This window comes from Cherax quadricarinatus, chromosome 92 (assembly GCF_038502225.1).
Source record: "Cherax quadricarinatus isolate ZL_2023a chromosome 92, ASM3850222v1, whole genome shotgun sequence".
NCBI lineage: Eukaryota > Metazoa > Arthropoda > Malacostraca > Decapoda > Parastacidae > Cherax > Cherax quadricarinatus.
Window position 1 is genome coordinate 14,630,985 of NC_091383.1, and position 15,802 is coordinate 14,646,786.

The 15,802-nt window shown below is 41.0% G+C and overlaps 1 protein-coding gene across 5 annotated transcripts in view; it reads right to left on the reverse strand.

Moving 5' to 3' along the window:
- The window catches only part of LOC138855384 (histidine-rich glycoprotein-like), a 99,210-nt gene that overhangs the window by 40,330 nt on the left and 43,078 nt on the right, over positions 1–15,802 (reverse strand). For all 5 annotated transcript variants that reach the window (XM_070104516.1, XM_070104513.1, XM_070104514.1 and 2 more), the window contains one exon: positions 14,551–14,708. In XM_070104516.1, coding sequence (XP_069960617.1) covers positions 14,551–14,708 — 158 coding nt within the window. The remainder of the gene's footprint in view (positions 1–14,550; positions 14,709–15,802) is intronic.

The following is a 15,802-nucleotide window of genomic DNA, read 5'->3' on the forward strand; positions in this document are numbered from 1 at the left end:
TACAAGCATATATATATACACACCCCTCTGGGTTTTCTTCTATTTTCTTTCTAGTTCTTATTCTTGTTTATTTCCTCTTATCTCCATGGGAAAGTGGAACAGAATTCTTCCTCCGTAAGCCTTGCGTGTTGTAAGAGGTGACTAAAATGCTGGGAGCAAGAGGCTAGTAACCTCTTCTCCTGTATATATTACTAAATGTAAAGGAGAAACTTTCGTTTTTCCTCTTGGGCCACCCTGCCTCGGTGGGATACAGCCAGTGTGTTGAAAGAAAGTTTTTAAATTTACTGACTTTACTATTTAATAAGTAGTAGATTTACTGTTATGCAGGCAACTGCATTACTGTAAGAGTAAGTGTATAAATAATGTTAGCACAGTAGTGAACACATATCAGACCAGCCAGTTGATCAGTGTCCTCTAGAATACTGACAATAATCCAATATTACTGCTACTTTGAGCTCAATTTCAAGCTACTTCCAGTTCTTAAACTAATCAAAATCATCTCTATTACTGTAATATATCTTCCATTCTATCAAATGATACCAAAGAAACTGAAAATAAACCCATAAAAACCATCCAAAAATATATTGCAAGACTGCTATTTTAAACCATACACATGATCACAGTTTTTTCTATCATGCACTGTGTGGGGAAGGATTTTTTTATATGCTGCACTCACCACACAGACCCATTCTCTCATATCTAGGCCATAATTTACTACTCACAGCTTATCTGAGTGAGCTGAGCTCCTCACGAAGAAGTACGGCACAGACCGAGTTCAAAGCCATAGTACTATACCTTTGAAGAGTTTCGAGAGTTTCACTACTCCCAGAGCCCAGCCATGGGACAGGCTTGTCTGGTGCTTGCCTGATCAACCAGGCTGTTGCTGCTAGAGGCCTGCTGCCCTATATATCCAGCACAGCCTGGTTGATCTGGCACCTGGTGAAGATACTACCTGTCCAGTTTCCTCTTGAAGGCTTCTACACTTGTTCCAGCCGTGTTTCTGATATCTTCTGGTAAGATGTTGAATAGTCTGGGACCCCAGATGTTGATACAGTGTTCCCTTATTGTCCCCACCTCACCCCTGCTCCTCACTGGGTTTATTTTACACTTCCTCCCATATCTCTCAATCCAGTATGTTGTTATGGCAGTGTGCAGATTTGGGACCAGGCCCTTGAGTACTTTCCAGGTATACATTATGTATCTCTCTCTCTCCTCAACTCCAATGAGTACATGTTGAAGACTTGAAGGCATTCCCAGTAATTTCGGTGCTTTACTGGCTCAATGTGAGCCATAAACGATCTCTGTATTTGTTCCAGCTCCGATATTTCTCCTGCTTTGAACGGGGCCATCAGTGCTGAGTAATATTCTAGGTGAGGGAGCACTAGCAATTTGAAGAGTGTCACCATCGGCATTCTTTCCCTTGTTTTAAAAGTTCTCAATACTCACCCCGCCATCTTCCTGGCTGTTGTGATCTTTGTCTTGTTATGGTCTTTAAAAGAAAGGTCAGCTGACACAATTATTCCCAGGTCTTTTGCTTGTTCCTTACGTTCTATTTGGTGACCCTCTTGAGTTTTGTATATAGTGTTCCTTTTGAGTTTTTCATTCTTTCCATACCTAAGCAGCTGGAACTTATCACCAATGAACGTCATGTTGTTCTCCAATGCCCACTGGAAAACCCTATTCATGTCTTCCTACCGTGTCATCTGCAAATGATACAAAAATGTGCCGGGTGTTTTTGTCTGTCTGCTATGAGGATGAGAAACAGCAGAGGTGCCAGGACAGTGCCTTGGGGGAAATGAGTTTTTGACCTCGTTGGATCTTGCCCTGTTCACCACAACTTTTTGTGTTCTGTGTGTTAGGAACCCGAAAATCCATCTGCCTACCTTCCCCTTAATGCCCATGGACCTCATTTTGTGTGCTATCACTCTATGATTGCATTTGTCAAATGCCTTTGCAAAATCTGTGTAAATCACATCTGTGTTTTGGTCGTCTTCCAATGCCTCTGTAATTCTGTCATAATGGTTCAGTAGCTGTGACAGGCATGATCGTCCTGCTCTAAAACCATGCTGGTTCGGGTTATGCAGGTTCATGAAATTTGTAATCTGCCATCTCATCACTCTTTCGAAAATTTTTATGATGTGAGAAGTTAGGGCTGTTGGTCTGTAATTTTTAGCTAGTGCTCTACTACCTCCCTTATGCAAAGGAGCTATGTCTGCACTCTTTAAGGCCTCCGGTATTTCACCTAGATCTAAGCTCTTTCTCCAAAGAATACTGAGGGCTCATGCTAGCGGTACTTTGCACTTCTTTATAAATAGAGCATTCCATGAATCTGGTCCAGGTGCTGAGTGAGTGGGCATGTTTTCCATTTCTTTTTTGAAAACTATGGGATTTGTACTAATGTCAGTTAGTTGGTCTGTGTGGCCTTCTTCTGGAGTGAAAAATATTTCTGCATTTTCTACCTTGCTGTCATGTAGTGGGTTGCTGAACACCGACTCACACTGTTCTTTTAGGATTTCACTCATTTCCTGTTCATCGTCAGTATACGAATCTACTTTCAGTAGTAGTCCAATTCTACAGGTAGTTCTTAGCTTGGGTTTTGCGTAGGAATATTCCTTTATTGTCCCCACCACACCCCTGCTCCTCACTGAGTTTATTTTACACTTCCTCCTGTATCTTACACTCCAGAATGTTATGGCAGTGTGCAGATTTGGGACCAGGCCCTCGAGTGCTTTCCAGATATACATTATGTATCTCTCTCTCTGCTCAACTCCAATGAGTACATGTTGAAGACTTGAAGGCATTCCCAGTAATTTAGGTGCTTTACTGGCTCAATGTGAGCCATAAACGATCTCTGTATTTGTTCCAGCTCTGATATTTCTCCTGCTTTGAACGGGCCATCAGCACAGCAATATTATAAATGAAGGAGCACTAGCGATTTGAAGTGTGTTACCATTGGCATTATTTCCCTTATTTTAAAGTTCTCAATACCCCACCCTGTAATCTTCCTGGTTGTCATGATCTTTGTCTTGTTATGGTCTTTAAAAGAAAGGTCAGCTGACATAATTATTCCCAGGTCTTTTACATGTTCCTTTTGTTCTATTTGGTAACCCTCTTGAGTTTTGTTCTTGAGTTTTGTATATAGTGTTCCTTTTGAGTTCTTCATTCTTTCCATACATAAGCAGCTGGAACTTACCATCATTGAATGTCATGTTGCTCTCCACTTCCCACGGGAAAACCCTGCTTATGTCTTCCTGTAATTTTTCAGTGTCCTCTACTGTGGTGACTTTCATGCTTATTTTAGTGTCTTCCGCAAATGATGATACAAAAGTGGGATGGGTGTTTTTATCTATGTCTGCTATGAGCATGAGAAACAGCAGAGGTGCCAGGGCAGTGAATTGGGACACTGAGCGTTTTATCTCACTGATACTGGATCTTGCTCTGTTGACTACTATGGAATGAAACTCGAAAGGGTTAATATCAGGATTATTTGAGGTGAGTAAAAATATTTTTAACAAGGGCTTTGATAGTAAACAGGCGAATTAGCCTACTGATACTACCCACAGATTATCAGACTGCATCACCTGGTTTACCTTAGCTTACTGATGCTAAGCATAATGAATTTTTACGATTATTAATGATTATCTTTGTTATTTATTCAATATTTTATACAAAATAGTTTACACGATTCATTATCTGGTTATATACAGGAGCTTAGATTACTGTCTAGTATCGAAACACTTCTCTAGGCATAGGCTGAGGCCTATGAACAACATAACCTTCAGCCTCCAAGATGATGGGTAAATTTTCAAAACTAATTTTGGTGAAAAAATAGTATCTTTGACACTGTAGAGTACAGTACACCTTTTATATCATTACATTGTATTCTAATTTTGTTTCTTATTCTCAGCATAGTGTTCACAAAAACACACTGATCTCAAACATGACATCTGCACTACTGTCTCTTTCTTCTTGCTACAACATTCAAAGACCAAAGCTCACACCCATATAAAAGTGTTGGTACTTCTAATCATAAATAAATTTCCCATTTTTCCTCCACTGATAAAATCTTTCGACAGACATCACAACACTCCAACTGCAGTGCCTTCCCCCCCCACCCCCTCATCTCTCATACATTCATTTTCCAACATATCCACTCACATTTATATAAATACAGTACATTAATTTCCTCCATGCTCCCTCCTAATCTGATGTCCACCCTCTTGTTGCCTAGATTTTTCTTAATAACTTCTACTCTAATCTTGTAACTTTTCTAGGTAATCTCCAGCAAGCACTGTGTTATTAACAAAGAGCAGCTGTGACACCTCCCACTTTACATTGAAGCCCACACCCCAAACACTCTAGCATTCACTTTAGTGACTCCCTATGCATTTCAGATATATTGGCCTCTTTTAGCCGCTCTGTTATTCTTTTCCGTCGCCTGTAAAGGGAGCGCTTAAACTTTTGTCACAATTTCACCCCCCCTCCCGCAAAATATAACCCTCACCAACCTGATTGCATCATAACTTAACATTCGTGGTTTAATTCAAAAAGTCGGGACATGCCTGAGGAATGTCACATTCAGGGTTTTAAATTGTTCCAAGTAGATAGAAGTATCGGGAAGGGGGGTGGGGTGGCATTGTATGTCCGAGATCACTTGAACTGTTGCATAAAAATGGGTATTAAGTCTGAAGTAACACAGTCGTATCTGTAAATATATTATTAGTGGGAGATGGATGATGAGCTAAAAAAAAAAATTGTTAGAATTTATACCATTCTTGTTTACCTGGAGTTTACCAGGAGAGAGTTCTGGGGGTCAACGCCCCCGCGGCCCGGTCTGTGACCAGGCCTCCTGGTGGATCAGAGCCTGATCAACCAGGCTGTTGCTGCTGGCTGCACGCAAACCAACGTACGAGCCACAGCCCGGCTGATCAGGAACTGACTTTAGGTGCTTGTCCAGTGCCAGCTTGAAGACTGACAGGGGTCTGTTGGTAATCCCCCTTATGTGTGCTGGGAGGCAGTTGAACAGTCTCAGGCCCCTGACACTTATTGTATGGTCTCTTAACGTGCTAGTGACACCCCTGCTTTTCATTGGAGGGATGGTGCATCGTCTACCAAGTCTTTTGCTTTCGTAGTGAGTGATTTTCGTGTGCAAGTTCGGTACTAGTCCCTCTAGGATTTTCCAGGTGTATATAATCATGTATCTCTCCCTCCTGCATTCCAGGGAATACAGGTTTAGGAACCTCAAGCGCTCCCAATAATTGAGGTGTTTTATCTCCGTTATGCGCGCCGTGAAAGTTCTCTGTACATTTTCTAGGTCGGCAATTTCACCTGCCTTGAAAGGTGCTGTTAGAGTGCAGCAATATTCCAGCCTAGATAGAACAAGTGACCTGAAGAGTGTCATCATGGGCTTGGCCTGCCTAGTTTTGAAGGTTCTCATTATCCATCCTGTCATTTTTCTAGCAGATGCGATTGATACAATGTTATGGTCCTTGAAGGTGAGATCCTCCGACATGATCACTCCCAGGTCTTTGACGTTGGTGTTTCGCTCTATTTTGTGGCCAGAATTTGTTTTGTACTCTGATGAAGATTTAATTTCCTCATGTTTACCATATCTGAGTAATTGAAATTTCTCATCGTTGAACTTCATATTGTCTTCTGCAGCCCACTGAAAGATTTGGTTGATGTCCGCCTGGAGCTTTGCAGTGTCTGCAATGGAAGACACTGTCATGCAGATTCGGGTGTCATCTGCAAAGGAAGACACGGTGCTGTGGCTGACATCCTTGTCTATGTCAGATATGAGGATGAGGAACAAGATGGGAGCGAGTACTGTGCCTTGTGGAACAGAGCTTTTCACCGTAGCTGCCTCGGACTTTACTCTGTTGACGACTACTCTCTGTGTTCTGTTAGTGAGGAAATCATAGATCCATCGACCGACTTTTCCTGTTATTCCTTTAGCACGCATTTTGTGCACTATTACGCCATGGTCACACTTGTCGAAGGCTTTTGCAAAGTCTGTATATATTACATCTGCATTCTTTTTGTCTTCTAGTGCATTTAGGACCTTGTCGTAGTGATCCAATAGTTGAGACAGACAGGAGCGACCTGTTCTAAACCCATGTTGCCCTGGGTTGTGTAACTGATGGGTTTCTAGATGGGTGGTGATCTTGCTTCTTAGGACCCTTTCAAATATTTTTATGATATGGGATGTTAGTGCTATTGGTCTGTAGTTCTTTGCTGTTGCTTTACTGCCCCCTTTGTGGAGTGGGGCTATGTCTGTTGTTTTTAGTAACTGTGGGATGACCCCCGTGTCTATGCTCCCTCTCCATAGGATGGAAAAGGCTCATGATAGGGGCTTCTTGCAGTTCTTGATGAACACAGAGTTCCATGAGTCTGGCCCTGGGGCAGAGTGCATGGGCATGTCATTTATCGCCTGTTCGAAGTCATTTGGCGTCAGGATAACATCGGATAGGCTTGTGTTAATCAAATTTTGTGGCTCTCTCATAAAAAATTCATTTTGATCTTCGACTTTCAGTCTGGTTAGCGGCTTGCTAAAAACTGAGTCATATTGGGACTTGAGTAGCTCACTCATTTCCTTGCTGTCATCTGTGTAGGACCCATCTTGTTTAAGTAGGGGCCCAATACTGGACGTTGTTCTCGATTTTGATTTGGCATAGGAGAAGAAATACTTTGGGTTTCTTTCGATTTCATTTATGGCTTTTAGTTCTTCCCGCGATTCCTGACTCCTAAAGGATTCTTTTAGCTTAAGTTCGATGCTTGCTATTTCTCTGACCAGTGTCTCCCTACGCATTTCAGATATACTGACCTCTTTTAGCCGCTCTGTTATTCTTTTCCGTCGCCTGTAAAGGGAGCGCCTGTCTCTTTCTATTTTACATCTACTCCTCCTTTTTCTTAGAGGAATAAGCCTTGTGCATACATCGAGTGCCACCGAGTTAATCTGTTCTAGGCATAAGTTGGGGTCTGTGTTGCTTAGTATATCTTCCCAGCTTATATCGGTTAGGACTTGGTTTACTTGGTCCCACTTTATGTTTTTGTTATTGAAGATGAATTTGGTGAATGCTCCCTCGTGACTAATCTCATTATGTCGGTCTGGGGCTCCGCGCATACATGACTGAACCTCAATTATGTTGTGATCTGAGTATATTGTTTTTGATATGGTGACATTTCTTATCAGATCATCATTGTTAGTGAAGATGAGGTCTAGTGTATTCTCCAGTCTAGTAGGCTCTATTATTTGCTGGTTTAAATTGAATTTTGTGCAGAGATTTAAAAGCTCGTGTGAGTGTGAGTTTTCATCAGAGCTGCCTCCTGGTGTTATTTCTGCAACAATATTATTTGCTATATTCCTCCATTTTAGGTGCCTTAAGTTGAAATCCCCCAGGAGCAAGATGTTGGGTGCAGGAGCTGGAAGATTTTCCAGACAGTGGTCAATTTTTAACAGCTGTTCCTGGAATTGCTGGGATGTTGCATCCGGAGGCTTGTAGACTACCACAATGACTAGGTTTTGGTTCTCGACCTTTACTGATAAAACTTCCACTACATCATTTAAGGCATTTAGCAGTTCTGTGCAAACAAGTGACTCTGCAATGTACAGGCCAACCCCCCCCCCCTTTTGCCTGTTCACTCTGTCACATCTGTATAGGTTGTAACCTGGGATCCATATTTCGTTGTCCAAGTGATCCTTTATGTGGGTCTCAGTGAAAGCCGCAAACATTGCCTTTGCCTCTGCAAGCAGTCCACAGATGAAAGGTATTTTGTTGTTTGTTGCTGGCTTTAGACCCTGTATATTTGCCAAGAAGAATGTTATCGGACTGGTGGTATTGTTGGTACTGGGGGGGATTTTTTTTCCGGCATTAGTATCTGTATCTGTTGGTTTGGAGTGGAGGCCATCGACTGTGGTTCCACTCCAGGAATGACTGGATTTGGTGTACGATTTCTGCCATTTCCTGCCAGTTTTTTTTCCTTCCTGGCACTAAAAAACCTCTCCCTCTTGAGTGGCTGTGGCTACCCAGGTTTTCCCATGGCCTGGATGTTTTGTATCTTTTTGTCCCCTTTAGATGGTATGCCTGGCAATTTAAGTTATAGCACAGTCTTTCCTGTACTGAAGAGGTACACAGTTCAGGGTGAAAAAGCTTACAGGAAGGGAGTTTGCATTTTCCTGTTGTCATATGGGCATGGCATTTTCTAGGGTGGTCATAGTTGCACGTCCCATCTGTTTTTCCAGATTTCCCATGCCAGCAGATACCGAGTGCACAGTATGTGCACTGTATTCTCTGTTGGTGCATGTTTCCCTGTCTTACTTCTATCCTCCCTAGCACCAACAATGGAGCTCCCACCAGTTGTTTTTGGTAATATATCCTCACTATTGCTAGTGGAGTCCTCTTGTTTGCTATTTCCTGCGGTATTTCTAGTTTGTAATATTGGTTTTATCTTATCTTTGACTACACTTGTTTCCCTACTATGGCTCCTGTCCCCTATGAGGTCATTTATATGTATTCCTTCCTGCGTATAATTCTCGACTACCTGGACAAAATCTCCAGCTTCACCATTACTGTCTCCCAGGACAGCACTATCAGCCCCACATTTACTGACTACCAGGACATCGTCTCCAGCCTTACAGTTTCTGACTACATGGCCAGTATCAAGGGCAGTACCATTCAGTCCAGACTTTTTATGTTCCCATCTGTTGTAGAAAGCTTCAGGTTTTCTATGAAAGCAGCTTTGATGTTGACCTCTTTTAATACCCTTGTGATTTTAGTCCACAGATTTATCTCATTTGGGCATACCCAAAAACACTTCCCTGTTTTAATACTGCTTGTAGCTAGTTCTTGGATATCTGCACAAGGGGCGTGACACCAGTTTCCACAAAAATGACAATTTATGCATGTGGAAGCCCGTTTGTTTGACAGACCACAGACTACACACAGCTTCATAATGATTTGAATGGTTGATTTACTGCAATTCTACTAGCAACCTCTTGAATATTCTATTAATAACCTCCTTAAATGAAGCTCTAGCTATTTGTATTTCTGTTTCTAACTGTTTTTGTATATTGGACAGCTTACCATGCACGTTCCTGGTATATATTTAATGTTTGTGTTTATAAGGGCGCCTACAACCCCATCCATTTACAGTCTGCTTTATTTTCCAACGAAACCGTTTGAAACCAGTCAAGGGTTCGGACCAGTCAAGGGTTCGGACCAGTCGATCTGATCTGATCAGTGGGTCACTTATTTAAACCATACGGGTCGGTGATTTGAGCTAACACATGAAGGATCTACTGGAAATTATCTACCCGAGTAATATGTGATTTGATTGATACAAAAGTATAACTTGCGTGTTGAAGAGCCGGTGACTGCTGGCAACTCCTACAATGACGAACGGTCGACCTCCACCCTTGTTTATCAATCGCTGTATCTAGCTTTTCTATTTTTTTTCCCGTCTCCACCACAATAAATGCTATATTATCACTATAGTTGACTGGTGCAAATTTTGGAGGAAGGACGCTTTTTCTGTAGTAATAATTTCTTCTCGTTGTGTATATTGCGACCGCTGGTAACTGTTACAGCTGGGGCCATGTCTATGGGCCTGTTTTGGCCCCTTTCCGTAACAAGATGTCGAATCCAGCTTTCGTCTAGTTGTCCTTAGACACACTTCAATTTAATATAGGGATTTTCATTAGGAGACTGATCCGACTAAATAAAAAGTGATCTTTATTGTAAAAGAATCCATATAAAACTTAAAATATGATACAAAGTTCTCTCTCTCTTTTGTAGTGTTATACATAAAAGTGCACGTTGTCTGGGACTAAGAAATCTTCTAGAGCGGGGGAATGTATTAAAGGCTGAGTGCATGAATGTGCTCATAAGAGTATGAACAAACTCTGAGAATGTGTGTGGAAACCTACTCAGAACAAGGGCTGAAAACCTACTCAGAGCAAGGAAGGTGAACCTACTCTGAGCAAGTGCTGTGAACCTACTGCCGGTACCACTGAGTGGTAAGCCAACGTCAGGTTGGTCACGTGACTGAGGGAGACGTCAGTACCTGAACTAGTAACTGGCGCTCCAAGTAGTAGTTTCCCACTACATGAAACTCACATTCTTAATATAACGCTTAACAATATAATATAACAATATTAGCTTTGACATTATATATATGTTTATAATAAAAAGGAGCACATCCTAGTATAAAATATAACGGGTATGGCCATACTCGTAACAGTAACTACAGGTTATATGAAAATCACAGTATACGTCTGGTATTTCAAGAAAAAAGAAACTAATGAAAGTCACTCCACTCCACTAAGTACCATTATAATACTGGTTAGTTGCTACTACAACACTGTATTCTGCTATTCACTGGTATCACTAGATTATATGCGAGTACACTAGCAGGCCAGGAAGATTATTAAAAACAGCTGACCTGTGGTAAGTTTCTGGCGACTTCTGGCACCTGCCTCTATAGGCTTATCACTTCATTTACAAATTCACCTGTTTTCAAATGACACTTTAGCCTTTATCATCAATATACTAGGGAGCCACTGTATTATTATTATTATTATTATCACACTGGCCGATTCCCACCAAGGCAGGGTGGCCCGAAAAAGAACAACTTTCACCATCATTCACTCCATCACTGTCTTGCCAGAAGGGTGCTTTACACTACAGTTTTTAAACTGCAACATTAACACCCCTCCTTCAGAGTGCAGGCACTGTACTTCCCATCTCCAGGACTCAAGTCCGGCCTGCCGGTTTCCCTGAACCCCTTCATAAATGTTACTTTGCTCACACTCCAACAGCACGTCAAGTATTAAAAACCATTTGTCTCCATTCACTCCTATCAAACACGCTCACGCATGCCTGCTGGAAGTTCAAGCCCCTCGCACACAAAACCTCCTTTACCCCCTCTCTCCAACCTTTCCTAGGCCGACCCCTACCCCTCCTTCCTTCCACTACAGACTGATACACTCTTGAAGTCATTCTGTTTCGCTCCATTCTCTCTACATGTCCAAACCACCTCAACATCCCTTCCTCAGCCCTCTGGACAACAGTTTTGGTAATCCCGCACCTCCTCCTAACTTCCAAACTACGAATTCTCTGCATTATATTCACACCACACATTGCCCTCAGACACGACATCTCCACTGCCTCCAGCCTTCTCCTCGCTGCAACATTCATCACCCATGCTTCACACCCATATAAGAGCGTTGGTAAAACTATACTCTCATACATACCCCTCTTTGCCTCCAAGGACAAAGTTCTTTGTCTCCACAGACTCCTAAGTGCACCACTCACTCTTTTTCCCTCATCAATTCTATGATTCACCTCATCTTTCATAGACCCATCCGCTGACACGTCCACTCCCAAATATCTGAATACATTCACCTCCTCCATACTCTCTCCCTCCAATCTGATATTCAATCTTTCATCACCTAATCTTTTTGTTATCCTCATAACCTTACTCTTTCCTGTATTCACCTTTAATTTTCTTCTTTTGCACACCCTACCAAATTCATCCACCAATCTCTGCAACTTCTCTTCAGAATCTCCCAAGAGCACAGTGTAATCAGCAAAGAGCAGCTGTGACAACTCCCACTTTGTGTGTGATTCTTTATCTTTTAACTCCACGCCTCTTGTCAAGGCCCTCGCATTTACTTCTCTTACAACCCCATCTATAAATATATTAAACAACCACGGTGACATCACACATCCTTGTCTAAGGCCTACTTTTACTGGGAAATAATTTCCCTCTTTCCTACATACTCTAACTTGAGCCTCACTATCTTCGTAAAAACTCTTCACTGCTTTCAGTAACCTACCTCCTACACAATATACCTGCAACATCTGCCACATTGCCCCCCTATCCACCCTGTCATACGCCTTTTCCAAATCCATAAATGCCACAAAGACCTCTTTAGCCTTATCTAAATACTGTTCACTTATATGTTTCACTGTAAACACCTGGTCCACACACCCCCTACCTTTCCTAAAGCCTCCTTGTTCATCTGCTATCCTATTCTCCGTCTTACTCTTAATTCTTTCAATAATAACTCTACCATACACTTTACCAGGTACACTCAGCAGACTTATCCCCCTATAATTTTTGCACTCTCTTTTATCCCCTTTGCCTTTATACAAAGGAACTATGCATGCTCTCTGCCAATCCCTAGGTACCTTACCCTCTTCCATACATTTATTAAATAATTGCACCAACCACTCCAAAACTATATCCCCACCTGCTTTTAACATTTCTATCTTTATCCCATCAATCCCGGCTGCCTTACCCCCTTTCATTTTACCCACTGCCTCACGAACTTCCCCCACACTCACAACTGGCTCTTCCTCACTCCTACAAGATGTTATTCCTCCTTGCCCTATACACGAAATCACAGCTTCCCTATCTTCATCAACATTTAACAATTCCTCAAAATATTCTCTCCATTTTCCCAATACCTCTAACTCTCCATTTAATAACTCTCCTCTCCTATTTTTAACTGACAAATCCATTTGTTCTCTAGGCTTTCTTAACTTGTTAATCTCACTCCAAAACTTTTTCTTATTTTCAACAAAATTTGTTGATAACATCTCACCCACTCTCTCATTTGCTCTCTTTTTACATTGCTTCACCACTCTCTTAACCTCTCTCCTTTTCTCCATATACTCTTCCCTCCTTGCATCACTTCTACTTTGTAAAAACTTCTCATATGCTAACTTTTTCTCCCTTACTACTCTCTTTACATCATCATTCCACCAATCGCTCCTCTTCCCTCCCGCACCCACTTTCCTGTAACCACAAACTTCTGCTGAACACTCTAACACTACATTTTTAAACCTACCCCATACCTCTTCGACCCCATTGCCTATGCTCTCATTAGCCCATCTATCCTCCAATAGCTGTTTATATCTTACCCTAACTGCCTCCTCTTTTAGTTTATAAACCTTCACCTCTCTCTTCCCTGATGCTTCTATTCTCCTTGTATCCCATCTACCTTTTACTCTCAGTGTAGCTACAACTAGAAAGTGATCTGATATATCTGTGGCCCCTCTATAAACATGTACATCCTGAAGTCTACTCAACAGTCTTTTATCTACCAATACATAATCCAACAAACTACTGTCATTTCGCCCTACATCATATCTTGTATACTTATTTATCCTCTTTTTCTTAAAATATGTATTACCTATAACTAAACCCCTTTCTATACAAAGTTCAATCAAAGGGCTCCCATTATCATTTACACCTGGCACCCCAAACTTACCTACCACACCCTCTCTAAAAGTTTCTCCTACTTTAGCATTCAGGTCCCCTACCACAATTACTCTCTCACTTGGTTCAAAGGCTCCTATACATTCACTTAACATCTCCCAAAATCTCTCTCTCTCCTCTGCATTCCTCTCTTCTCCAGGTGCATACACGCTTATTATGACCCACTTCTCGCATCCAACCTTTACTTTAATCCACATAATTCTTGAATTTACACATTCATATTCTCTTTTCTCCTTCCATAACTGATCATTTAACATTACTGCTACCCCTTCCTTTGCTCTAACTCTCTCAGATACTCCAGATTTAATCCCATTTATTTCCCCCCACTGAAACTCTCCTACCCCCTTCAGCTTTGTTTCACTTAGGGCCAGGACATCCAACTTCTTTTCATTCATAACATCAGCAATCATCTGTTTCTTGTCATCCGCACTACATCCACGCACATTTAAGCATCCCAGTTTTATAAAATTTTTCTTCTTCTCTTTTTTAGTAAGTGTCTACAGGAGAAGGGGTTACTAGCCCATTGCTCCCGGCATTTTAGTCGCCTCATACGACACGCATGGCTTACGGAGGAAAGATTCTTTTCCACTTCCCCATGGACAATAGAAGAAATAAATAAGAACAAGAGCTATTTAGAAAAAGGAGAAAAACCTAGATGTATGTATATATATATGCATGTGCGTGTCTGTGAAGTGTGACCAAAGTGTAAGTAGGAGTAGCAAGATATCCCTGTTATCTAGCGTGTTTATGAGACAGAAAAAGAAACCAGCTATCCACTGTAGTATACACTATACACTATGTATACTCAATGTTTTCAGGGAGACTTTCTTTCCTCTGACACGAAAAGTTCAATTATGTTAATGCAATTTTTATTATATTTATAGTTTAATGATATACATTTAATTTCTACACTCCAGAAAGTACAAAATGTGGGCTTTGATGCACTCCTAAATGTTTAGACATTTGAATGGATTTGGCAGTAAATGTACACTAATCTTTTTTTTTTTTTTTTTAGATCAACCATTTCACCAGTCCTAAATAAAACTCTTAAAATACATTCCCAGCAGGAAAACTGAAAAATGTTGCAAAAGGAAAGAAAACAGTAATGCCATTTAATTAATCATAAAACTATTGTTTACCAAGGATAACACAGTAAGGACTAAATGCTAACACAGTAAGACATCTTGCTCATTACTAATAGTGATAATTGTAAAGATTTCTATTTTTATTTCCATCACTGCCGGATTTTTTAAAATTTTTACTTACATAAGGTAGAGGGGGATATGGTAGTGGGCCAGGTTCACGCAGGAGTGGTGGGAAATTGTGGTGAGGTGGACCAGGCATGGACTGGGGGGGTACAAAGTCCCCCATATAACCTTGACCCCAACCTCCAACAGATACCATTTGAGGGTATAATTCACCACCTATAAAAATAGTGATTATATAATTATAGATTTTTTTTTTTTTACATAAATCAATTTTACAGGCTAAGAGCTGTTGTCCTACTGTAGCTCATGTCAAAGCCTAGCCCTATCTAAGGTATACTACCACCACCAAGGATGTGACCTGTGATAACAGACTAACACCCAGGTACCTACTTTCTGCTAGGTGAACACTGGCAGGTGTAAACATACTCAACGTTTCCACCCATGCCGGGTGTCAAACTACAGACAGTTGGTATGAGATTAGTGTGTGCTGCCAACCGAGCTACAAGAAAATAATAATAAACAGCAAAAAATTAATAATCATAACTATAACTATCACTTTTAACTACTCCTTAACCCTTTGACTGTTGAAAGGCCCAATCCTGAAGTGTCTCCTGGTGTCGCAAAATATTCAAAAAAAAAAAAAAAAAATTCTTATGGAAATGTTAAGATTATTTTTCTGATTGTTTTAGTCAAAAAAAAAAAAATTCTCCCATCAGTACTTACCGAGATATAGAAGCGTGAAGTTTGCAGAAAATGAGCTCCGAATGGCAACAGCGGCGACTGCCGCTCATCCAGTAAACTTTGGTTTACTTGTATTCGAAGGTTTCTTGTTTTTTTTTCACTATTTTTTTTTTTCACATAACTTTTGTGGACTGTGAGACCAAATTATGGTGCAATGTTCAAATATACACTCGTTGAATGTAACAATTATAGCAAAAACACTCGTATCATCATAATGTTCCTAAAACTTGTTTACACAAACAATATAAAAAATTTTTTATTATGTTTATTGTTCTATAATATATATACATATGTACAATCACTGGACACTTCTAGAGCTGCTGCAGCTTGTGGAATTCTTTGAAACATGGGTATAAGCACAATGGTGTTTCACACTCTTCACACATAAAACGAGTGTCTCTGCGTTTTTGTGGGCGTTTTGTGGTATGTCCACAGACAAAACACCTCTTCTGAGCATTTTTCCTGAGAGCAGTAGCAGGCAGTGGTATCTGGCAATGATCACCAGGCCTCAGACGAGAGGACATGTGTTGATAATTTCGTGGGCGCTGGTCTATTGCAAGTGTTGTTTC